General features: G+C 42.0%; 1 protein-coding gene across 2 annotated transcripts; it reads left to right on the forward strand.

Annotated features, from left to right (window-relative positions):
- The first annotated feature begins 754 nt into the window (after positions 1 to 754).
- igfbp5a (insulin-like growth factor binding protein 5a) lies at positions 755 to 10104 on the forward strand. 2 transcript variants are annotated; one of them, XM_063467101.1, is made up of 4 exons: positions 755 to 1611; positions 6454 to 6683; positions 6942 to 7061; positions 7190 to 10104. In XM_063467101.1, the coding sequence occupies exons 1-4, from the start codon at positions 1278 to 1280 to the stop codon at positions 7319 to 7321; spliced, it is 816 nt and encodes a 271-aa protein (XP_063323171.1). In that variant the 5' UTR covers positions 755 to 1277; the 3' UTR covers positions 7322 to 10104. The 2 variants fall into 2 exon arrangements, with proteins under 2 accessions (XP_063323171.1, XP_063323172.1); XM_063467102.1 differs by having other exon boundaries at positions 6454 to 6647.
- Positions 10105 to 11259: the final 1155 nt, after the last annotated feature.

Consider the following 11259-nt stretch of genomic DNA (forward strand, 5'->3'; position numbering starts at 1 on the left):
GGTGTAGTGTGGGTGGCAGTCGGGTCAAAGCTATGGACTTTTTGTCAGTGTTTAGTTTTCCCGTGTATGTTTCCTGTTTTATTGTGATAGTCTTCTGTCACATATCCGTTATGTGTAGTTTACTTCCTCCATTTTATTAGAGTTATTCCTGCCTGTTTCCTATCCTTCCATTATCCTGTCTATTTAAGCCCTCAGTTTGTCTCTGTCATGTCATCGTCATCATCTCCTCCTGTGTGTATGCGCACCCTGTCTATTCAGTCATTTGCCTTCATGCCAAGGAGCTCCAGCAACAAAACTGTGCATATTCCAAGCTGGCCTGCTGAGTCCTGCTTTTGGATCCTATCTCTCTGTTTTCCACACACTTGACCGTGACTGAAAATAGAGTTAAAAGTTCAAAATAGGTCCACTAAACCTGTCAAGTCTTTGCCAGGCTGCTTCAGGCCCCCAGGCCTTATGTTTAACACCTCTGCTTTAGATTTTAAACGGACTTATTCATCTTTTCAAACTGACCATACCTAAATGGCAACTGTGCAGTGAGAAAGATAAGGTCTCATTCAGTCGCCTACGGGAGCATCGTCTAGTATCTGGCAGATCTGGAGGCATGCCAGCACCCGCCCTGTGAAATCAGCATCTCAGCGCACGGACTTGACAAGTGCGCCTCCCTCTGATCCCCCCCCACCACCCTACCTCCTCCCCTCCACGCGTTGTTTGACATACCCGTCGTTACAGGCTTCGCCTCCGGCAGTTTCTTTTTTAAAAGGCAAGCTCAAAGCCGCAGATTATACATTCTGCTCGCAATCCGCGCGGGCGAAGTAACCTACAGTGAGAGAGAGACACACACAGAGAGAGAGAGAGAGAGAGAGAGAGAGAGAGAGAGAGAGAGAAGGAATCAGCGGGCTTTCTTTTTTTTCCTTTTTTCATTTGAAGAGGAGCAGCCTGCGCGTAAACGGAACCGGGCATCACTTAAGGGAGATTTACGTGGTGTCTGGATAATTTCATTTGTTTGTTTGGCTCTTTTTTTCAACTCTTGGTAACTCTGCGGGGTTTTAAGGAGGACGGCAGAGTGAGAGAGCACGCGAGCATCGGATACGCTGACACTCACAAGTGAGCGCGCAGAGGCACCTGTGGATGCGACTCGCACCCGCCTGATGTTCGGACTGAGACCAGCGACATAGAAAGGATTCTCCGCAACGCTTAGCTGATACTCGTCTCCACCGACTCGTCACCACTCCACTCCATTCCACTCCACGCAGTTTCACTCCAGACCCGCACCCACCATGCCTATGCGCCTCTCCCTCCTGCTGGTTCCGCTGCTGACCATCGCCGGCTGCGGCTCGTCCTACGTGCTGTGTGAGCCATGCGATCAGAAGGTGCTGTCCATGTGCCCGCCGGTGCCTGTGGGCTGCCAGCCGGTGAAGGAGCCCGGCTGCGGGTGCTGCATGACTTGCGCGCTCGAAGAGGGCCAGCCGTGCGGTGTGTACACAGGGCCATGCACGCGCGGGCTCCGCTGCCTGCCCAAGAACGGAGAGGAGAAGCCGCTGCACGCGCTCCTGCACGGCCGCGGGGTGTGCAGGAACGAGAAGTTGTACAAACTGCTGCATCCGTCAAAAGGTAGGCTTGTGGAGGGTTACCTGTGAAGGGAACATGGAGAGGCGGTTACTCTTAGTGCTGTGTGTGTTAGTTTAAAGATAAAGGGACAAATGGGAAATGTGGGTTACGCAGCAGTAACACTTCCATGTTCTCCGTGACAGCTCTGGTAGTGTCATCACGCGCAATTCCTGCTTCACCCAAAGATCTGACGGTGCAAAGAAATAGTAAACAGCTGGAGAGAGATGTTACTCCTCCCTTGTCAGTGCAGGAATTTTGATGAAGCCCACAAGAGATGCACAAACTCCCTTTCAGAGAGCGAGAAGGATGAATGATCTCACTGCGCTCTCCGCTCTCCTGCAACTTTGTTTCTACTCAGTTTGCTTCTGAGGGGCTGATGGGAGTCACCTCAGCACGTGAGCTGACCCCCGTGAACTCTTTCAGCAGCTGGTGTGTCCCGTGGTGATCAACTATAGGGCCCTTGTGGGTCTGCAAGCCATAAATCAGCGGAGTCCCCCTTCTCCTCCCCTCCCTCTTCCAGTCAGACGACATAAAAAGGGAGAAGATTACAGGTGGTTCTCAGCGGGGCTCCTCTGTGGCTCCAGCAGAGCTGCCTTAGCTTGCACTCACTCTCTTCAAGGTGTGAAATCATGTTTTACCCACATACCTTCCTCTATGGTTACCTGTCTCTTTTTTTTTTGTCTTTAGACCTTTCTTCCTTTCTTTTGTCAGTTCGTCTACCACCTGTGCCTTTTCTCACACACCTGACCCACCTTTGTTTTTGTCCCAACACACAGCCTTCTTCTCCTCTTTCCCTGCCTGGCTGCTGTCCCTCTTCATCTTTTCCAACCTATTCTTCTTCTTCTCCTTCTCTCCGCCACCTCATTCACTATCCCACCATCTCCACGATTCACCATTTCCATTCTATCTCTTGCTCCGTTTTTCCTGCAGAGTTTCAATGGAAACATAAATATTCCTACTCTGTTTTAAACGCCAGCGGGCTGAGCAAGGAAAAAAAAAAAGAACCACAGATTTTCTTGCTATGTGATATTGGCATAAAGTCCAGTAACAAGAGGTGGAAAATGGGAAAAGAGCGTGAATCAAAATCTTACTTTTGAACTGAAGGTCAGCTTTGATCCCCAGCCAGAAATGTGTCATTTGCTTACAGTGAGTGCTGTCTTTCAATTAGCGTTGTGCAGTACGATATACGATCGATACCAAGCACAGACAGGGCCAATATTGCTGATACTAATACCGATACGTTTAATTTGTGATAGCAGCTTATGTAGAAGAGAGCATTGAGAGAGAGCTGTGATTTTTACTTTCCACAATAAAACACACCTTTCAGCTTTTTATGTATTTTGATACTGTTTTTTTTTTTTATCTAAATCTGCCTGTTATTTTAAATGTGTCATAAGCTATAAATAAAATACATGTGACATTTGTCAATAATTAATTTAATACAATTCAGTGAAAGACATACTGAAGATAGAGGATAGAAACAAAGCATCGATCCTATCACTAGTATCAATCCAATACCGATACCAGCGTCGGTATCGATACTATGGATATCTGGATTGATCTGTTCACCTTTACTTATTTGCTCCCTCTCATCATTCTTTGTTAGTCCCGTCCTGGTCTCCTCTTCTTCACATCTATACACAGTCTTCTCCCTCCACTCCCTCCCCCTCTCTCCGGCTCGGCGCTGCAGGCAGGCCCCGGCTGTGCAGTGATTCAGCAGAATGCAGGCTGAGCGTGGGTTTCTGATCCCCCGTCTGTCTGCCCGGCAGTCAGCTTCATCATTAACTCCCCATCTCCTGCTGGGCGTTCTGTTGACACATAAATTAAACAAAAAAACCCACATGCACACCCATGAGCACATGCCCCATAGAGTAAAAACGCTTTGCAGACACCTGACAACCCTGGGCTGTGGATATGCGTGCATATATGCATTCATAATAGGCATGTACAGCTATATTAATGCACAAGTGTTCGTGTGTGCAGTCTGACCATATTTTCCATATTTGCTGTGTGTCAGAGAGCAGAAAACCCGTGACATAAGCTGGCATTTAAGTTGTAACAACAGCTAAAAATAGGGAGAATCTAGTTTTTACATTTGAAAGGATGTGTAACAGTAACATCTGGACAGATGTGGCAAGGGAGAATACATGGAAAGACTGGATAGATGAAGATGAAGAAAAGATTTTTTTAAGTCATTAATTCCTGCAGGGAGCTGCATAGCTCTCCAGGATCACGAAGAGGAAAAGAGGCAGGAAGAAAGGGGGAAAAAAAGTGAAAGATGTGATCAGTCAGCACACGTCAGATTAGACAAGCTTGGGGATTAGCAAGTGAAGACTTGATTGGACATACTGGCGCTGAGCTGCCTCAGATTTCCCTGGGGAAAGAGAGAAAAAAAAACATTGTCAGCAGGAAACTAGGGGGAATCTCTTTTTTCCAAGAACCTGTCATTAAGGGGAATGGATGGATGACATCATCATCATGAGCTTCATCATCATCACTCATCGAGGTTTTAAGCATCATTTGCAGCTACACAGTGACCTCGGTTCACCACGCAGTTAGCTTAGTAGCTTAGCGACCACGTCACTGGCAGAACTACAGAGGTTTATATGTGGAGTTTTCAATCTGCCAAAACGAAAGCGGAAACAAGTGCGTGACACAGCAGTGGAAATGGGCCAACGGGGGCTTAGGACACATGCACAGTTAATGCATGTTTCAGGATAGAAACTCGATGAAATATCAGTTTATAGTGCTGTTTGGGGGGGAAAAAATAGCCACAGTCACTCACTCTGGCCTCAGTGCAGTCACTGTGGCTGAGGGTGGGGACAAGGGAGAGGGGCGAGTGCTGAGGTTTGTGCAACTCCCCAAAATTTAGCACAGAGCAGTGTTTTTGCACAGATGAAAGATACTTGTACATGAAGCTTTCTGTGGGGGTTGGGACCCAAAATGGGTTGCGGCTGTTTTTTGGTGGCTTGCCACATGACAAGGGTAATAGCATGTTTTCATGGCCATGGGTGCCAGGGTGAGACTAAATATCTCATTTAGGTCACTTGCTATAAAAGTTTTAAAACCCCTGGTCTACATATACCCCAAACTGGCAGCCTGACTTGCCATAAATGTAGCTTATGTTGTCCCGTATGTCAACACATCCAATCTGAATCTGGCTTGTAGCCACTAACTGTGCTAAATAAGCATTTAGCTGGGGCAAGTGAAATCATCACGTTGTGTTGTGACGTTTCCAAATTGGAAACTGCTGCCTTGTGCCCTCTTGAGCTTTTTAATTTGGCAGTTCAAGAAGTTACAAATCCAGGTTGGAACAGTCATGGTGCTCCTAATTTTGACCCATCATGTCAAGCCATGTTCACACAGGACTAATATTACAACTGTTGACTTGTTGGAATGATTACTACTGCTGTTTTTGTTTTGTTTTTCATCTTTAACTTGTAAGCGTCCAGTGGAAATGGCCCACCATTACTGACTGCAGATGAAATGTTGAACAGTAGTCCTGTGTGACTCAAACTTTTGCAGTAAAGGAAGCCATGTTTAACAGAGACATGCTTTTGAGTTGTTGGGCTGCAAATCTGTTTGTTTGGTTCCCAAACTATGGGGTGTAGAGGATCAGCATAAAAAGATTTAGTTAAACTTTTTGTTATTGAAAGCATCATGCTGGCATTTATTTGACACTTACTGACATTTATAACGGCTGATAAAATTAAAAATTAAAAGGTAAAGAAGAAACACGAGAATTGCCATTCAACCACTTTATAAGTCACTTTCCACTGACTGTGTACTATTTTTCAGGTTAGCTAACACCTCATCTATTCATACCAATAAATCATAAAAAGACTTTTTATTTTGAGTGCATAAATGTGTTCATACTCAAGGGTTCAATGAGTAACCAAATGGTTAATGTCTGCTCATGGTGAAAAATTTGAACATCAATAGCAAATACAAATGATTAATGCTTGCTAGGTTTCTGACACAGGCAGATATGTTACATGTGTAAGAACATTGTTTGATGTTTGTGATATATATTCACTCTTTACCAATCTAACTATATCTGTATTTATAAAAGTAGATTAATGAAAGTAAAGAAGAGATGGAAGAAACACCCTTTAACTATGTTATGAGTGTTGATGTTGTGCAGTTTGTCCACCAGAGGGCACTATGCAACTTCCCGATTGGCATAACGTGTTTTGAAACACAACAACCAGCTGCTCTGAGTAGAACAAAGTCTAAAAACAGTCATCCTCAACTTGCCATGATAAAATTATTTTTAAACTACATTGTGTCATTATCTTATTAATGACTCACTTAGCAATTTTTTAGGGAAATTGTGCATGCTTTGTGTACCTGAAAGAAAAAAAATATTGGCCGACATATAGGATATTTACATCACCAAATATTGATATTGTTACCTGTCTTAAAAATCCTGTATTACATCCTCTATACTGGTGGGACTCTACCAGAACTTTTTTCAGCTCCTAAAGCAGGACATGCCAGAAAAAGATTGCTGCTTTATTAGCTCTTGGAGAAACACGCATCTGTACATGCCCAAGCATGGTGCAATACACTTTTTGGTTCAGTGCAAAAACTGTTAGTTTTATTGTGCTAAATTACATTCTTCAGTGTTATGTTGTTGGCAGTAATAATGCTCCAACAGACTCTGAAATCCAGCAGCAACAGGTTTTTAAGGCTTTCGAAATTTTCCAAAAATAGCAAATGTTTTATACCAAAGGAACACATGAGGCCATAGCCGCAATGCATTTTGGTGTAAATAACACTTTTTTTTTTTCAGAAAACTAATAAGTGATCTACCTCTTTTGTGTCTTGTTGCATCCCAAATAGGTGGACAGCCTCATGATGACATGCTACGTGTCCCAGTCCCACCACAAACAAAGGTGCCCTTATATGGAGATCACATTAGCAGTCGCAAGGCCCAGGCCATGAAGCAGGCCAAGGACCGTAAGAAGCAGCTGGCCAAGCTTGGGCCTGCCAGCAACTTGGCTCCACTCAGCATAGATAAACTGGATCCTGATTTTGTAAGTGATGTAGAGATTACAAAGATGCATACCAAGGTAAATAAAATTAGAAAAGAAAAAAAAAAAACACTGACTAAGATCTGTTGTTTTTTTTGCAAGATTTTGAACAATTTTTTATTTTTAGTTTTTTTCCTCTGAATGAACAAACTTTGGCTCTACAAAATCAGATATTGCATACCACTGCATCTGGCTTCTCAAATTTTCCAGATAATTTTTAACCAGAATTGAAATATTTTGCATGTATATGCATTGTAATCAAGCAGACATTTAGATTTATGTTCTGTGTGACTCTAGGGCCCCTGCAGAAGAAAGCTAGATAATCTCATCCAGGCCATGAAGGACACTTCTCAGGTCTTTGCTCTCTCACTGTACGTTCCCAACTGTGACAAGAAGGGCTTCTTCAAGCGCAAACAGGTATAAATGTATTAAAAAGTTAGATTGCACTGCTACTTTGATATCTGCCAGTCTAACAAAGTCAAAATGCCACAACAAATGAATGGAAAACAAGTTCCTTATTCCAGTCTTGCTTTCTTAACCCACAGTGCAAGCCATCTCGCGGTCGCAAAAGGGGGATCTGCTGGTGCGTAGACCGGTTTGGCGTCAAAATCCCCGGCATCAACTACGCTGGAGGAGAACTGCAGTGCAAAGATCTCGACAACAACAGCAATGAATGAGGGCAAACCGGTTGTACTCATTGAGCCCTATTTTTTTCGTAAAGCCTGCCAATCAAGCTAGCACACTTTATGACTGACAATCAGGAAAATATGGCACAAATGGTTTTATACTGTATATGTTCAGGTGTGATGGACTCTATCATCTTTAATTTTTTTTTTTTGTAATTTTGTAAAGGGAGCCAAATCAAAAAGCTTGCTTAAGTGAATCTGCACATGTAAAGCTCTATTCTGGCTTCCCACTGACTGTGTACTATTTTTGAGGTTAGCTAACACCTCATCTCTTCATAACCATAGATCATATAGAGACAGTATGTTGTGTGCTACGACTATTATAGAATTTATTCCAAAAAAAGACAAGACATATTTTAAATGTGGCTAAATATCAATATTTTTTTATATCTATATATTTGCAATGGTGATGATAAATATGCTAGGTGGCTAAGTGGGAATATCATCTAGTACTCACTGTGTCACAAATCAAGTACTTCCATAACTTCCATTGTTATTCTGAGTGCTAAATTAAGGGTTCTACAAGTACCCAATGGTTAATGTCTGATCATGCTTAAAAATTTGAGCATACAGGGGGAAATACAAATAACTAATGCTAGTTAGGTTGCTAACACAGGCAATTTTTTTGCTTTTTTTTCAGGCACTAATTTATATGAGCTATTTGCCTATAAAATCAAAATTTATGGCATAAAAATACATTTAAATTTAAATAGGTGAAGCAGAGATGGGAGAGTCTGAATGTAAGAAAATATCACCCTATACATTGGCCAAATATTGGTATGGAGATCAGTCTTAAGACTCTTATATCCGTCAGGCACTAATTTATCTGCATTTAATGTAGAAGAATATCTTCAGTGTTGAAGAATTTATTATTTTGTGGTCTAATGACTGATAACTTGTACATTTTCACAAATTCTACACTGTCTAAATGAATGCAGAGTGTAAGAGCAGATAATGTACAACATGGAAGTGTCTTAAAGGAAGTATACACATTGTGACACAGTGACTAAGTTGGCTGTAGGTGTCCACTGTCACTTCCCAAAAGGTTGATTCTGTTCATCTGGACGTAGCGTTTTCAGTGGGAGAAACGTTTCATCACTTCCAAGTAACTTCTTCAGTCTACTGGTACTTGTTAGGCATTTTGGGAGCTCAAAATTAGCTAACAGCGACTTTTTTTCATTATGGTCATGCAGCTAATTTTATGATCAACATAGATTCAGAAATGAAAAGGTTTGCTATGAGAAGCTGACAAGCATTAATGAAGTTTGGCATTTTAGTAAGACAGCACATTTATTTGGCTGAGACAATGAAAGTTATATGAGAAGATTAGTAGCATAGACTCGGATCATTGTTTCGTATATGATGCTAGCGGTAGCAGCTGGTTAGCTTGGCAGATCGAAAAAAAAAAGAAGGAAGGAAACCAGTGTCTGCAACGCTTTCTAATTAAACAAGTTATGTTTGTTGATTGCTTAATTTGTACAAAAACAAGGGTTTGCAATTTAGCAGAGGTGGGTTATGCGCCAGATTGTTATTGCGCTGGGACTAGTAATTTCCTCATCTCAACTGGTTGTCTCAAGCCAAGAAAAAGAAACCTATAAAATTCCATCCTAATCAGCTAAGTCTATATCTTTTTTTTTGTCCTCCAGTGCACTTGGACGAAACTTATTTGTGGCTGGTGCCACTCTCAGCCGAGCTTTGTATACTTGTGAAACAGGATGTTCCAAGCAGGTTGCATTTTTGATAAATAAGCCCTTATGAGGAAGGACATTAGGTCCTGCCATCTTAACCCGTGAGTTTTCTTATTGTCAGATTTATGCACATTCTTAATTTTCTGTTATTGATGTTGGTGTAAGCTGAGACAGACCCATAGAACTTTCACTTTCCAGACAGCTGTTTCCACTGTTTGTAAATGTATGTATAAAGTATGTGTGCATGCTCCTGAGTGTGACTGTACGTGTGTGTGTGTGTGTGTGTGCTAAGCGTACCATACCCTTGTAGTTCTCAGCTTCTCAAAAGCTCTGATTTCAGTTCACATGAGCATAGTCTGCTCAAACTACTGTCTGCCAGACTCGGTGCTGTGCATTTCCCTTCACAGCTCGCACACAAATCATATGCAAAGGCCCCGCATTGATTATTTTTTCCATGTGAAGGGTCTTCACTGCCACCACACAGGCAAATGTGCTGGCCAATGGTGACTTGCTCTCAGGGTTCATCGGGTACTTCATTTTGCGAAGAGCAAGGTCGCTGAGTTTTTATGTAAATTCAAGTGCCTTCTGCCCCACGCCAGTTTGAATTTTGATTTGCATGTGGCTCCACAGAGCTGTTGGATGAGGGACAGATCAAGCCCAAAAGAGGAAAACAATTTTAGGTGTGGATGTGGTTTTCACTCTTCAGTCGGTTGCTGACAAAGACTATCGTGATCTTCCAGTCAAAGTGCTGCTATGACGACAGAGGAAAAGATTTATTCTATTGTCAAGCATTTGCCTAATTTGCTGTTTATTTTGTTGTGTAATCCTAATATTCAGTCAATGAAATATAGAAATGTCTCCTCGCTTTATCACGATGGTTGGGGAACACTGACAGCGGCACATCAGCCTGTTTTTCTCAGTGCAAACCTCTGTCATGCTGTTGATTCAGGCACACGTGTAAACACAACAACACAGTAACACTCTGAACACTTTAATGTGAACATTATGGTGAAATATTTATCAGGTGTGTAATTGATGTACTCGTTTTTTTGTTTTTTGTAAAGGCTAATCACTATTTAAATAAAGTTCATGTACTCACAAAAACTGTACGTCTGCACTTTTGTCACGAGTATTTAATAAGGGGCCTCCATGGTTAACATGTTGAGTCAGTAGTTGTGTGTTTTGCGTTTTGCTATCTCTGTGACCTTGACGCTGTTAAAGACAGCCGTGTGAGTCTTCACGCAGGTGGCTTCCATCTGCTGTCAAAGCAGAACGTCTCTCTGCGACATCACTGAGTGGTTTTGGCTGCTCTCTGTTGCAATGAGAGCACTTATGGGATGACAAAGAGAAGTTAGCTTGTCTTCATCGGCTCTCTGCGAGATCTAGAATTCTGAGAACCTGAACAATTATTCTCTGTCATGTCTTAAAGACCTCACGCTACCATTTTATCCCAATAAAGTACTTCACTCTTAGACTGCAGGCTTACTCGTGGTTCCAAAAGTAGGATGGGAGTTTAAGACTTCAGCTATTAGGCCCCTCTCCTGTCAGGAGACAGACACCCTCTCTACTTTTAAGATTAAGCTTAAAACTTTCCTTTTTGATAAATCATATAGTTAGGGCTGGATCACATAACCCTAAGCCAACCTTTCGTTATTTTTTCTTTTTGGCAGCTAGAGGACCTCACATGATGCCATTAGGACTTTTTCTTCACTCCCCTGTCTTTCACTCCCATTCATCTTATTACCTTCATTCCCCAACCACTCAGGGTGAACGCCTGCCTGTCCTAACATTTCTTCTTCCTACACTCAAAAAAATCTGTTGTTGGATGAACACAATTTAATCATGGCACCTTTTTCCACGTGATTTAACCAAGTACAATAACCCATTTTTGACCATGTCAAACCAACACATTTGGCATTTGGTGGTTTAATGTAACCAGATTACATTGGATCAACGTAGTATACTTACATTGACTTGAAGTGATTTATTGAAGTATGTAAAGTGAAATTTGTTTTAATTCATTCTACACAAGTGAAAAACTTTAGGAAAACACAATGAAAACTCGTTGTTTGAACAACTACTTTGTTAATCAAGGAAATTACTGCTAGTCTTGCTTAATGAACCAATACGGGGGTTGATGATTTCATAGAGACAAACAATCATTTGCACTTACATTCATGGATAATTTAGAAACACCAGTTAACCTAACTCTAAATACACACTGCAAACCAGCCAGATTGT

This window comes from Pelmatolapia mariae, linkage group LG23 (genome assembly GCF_036321145.2).
Source record: "Pelmatolapia mariae isolate MD_Pm_ZW linkage group LG23, Pm_UMD_F_2, whole genome shotgun sequence".
Taxonomy (NCBI): Eukaryota; Metazoa; Chordata; class Actinopteri; order Cichliformes; family Cichlidae; genus Pelmatolapia; species Pelmatolapia mariae.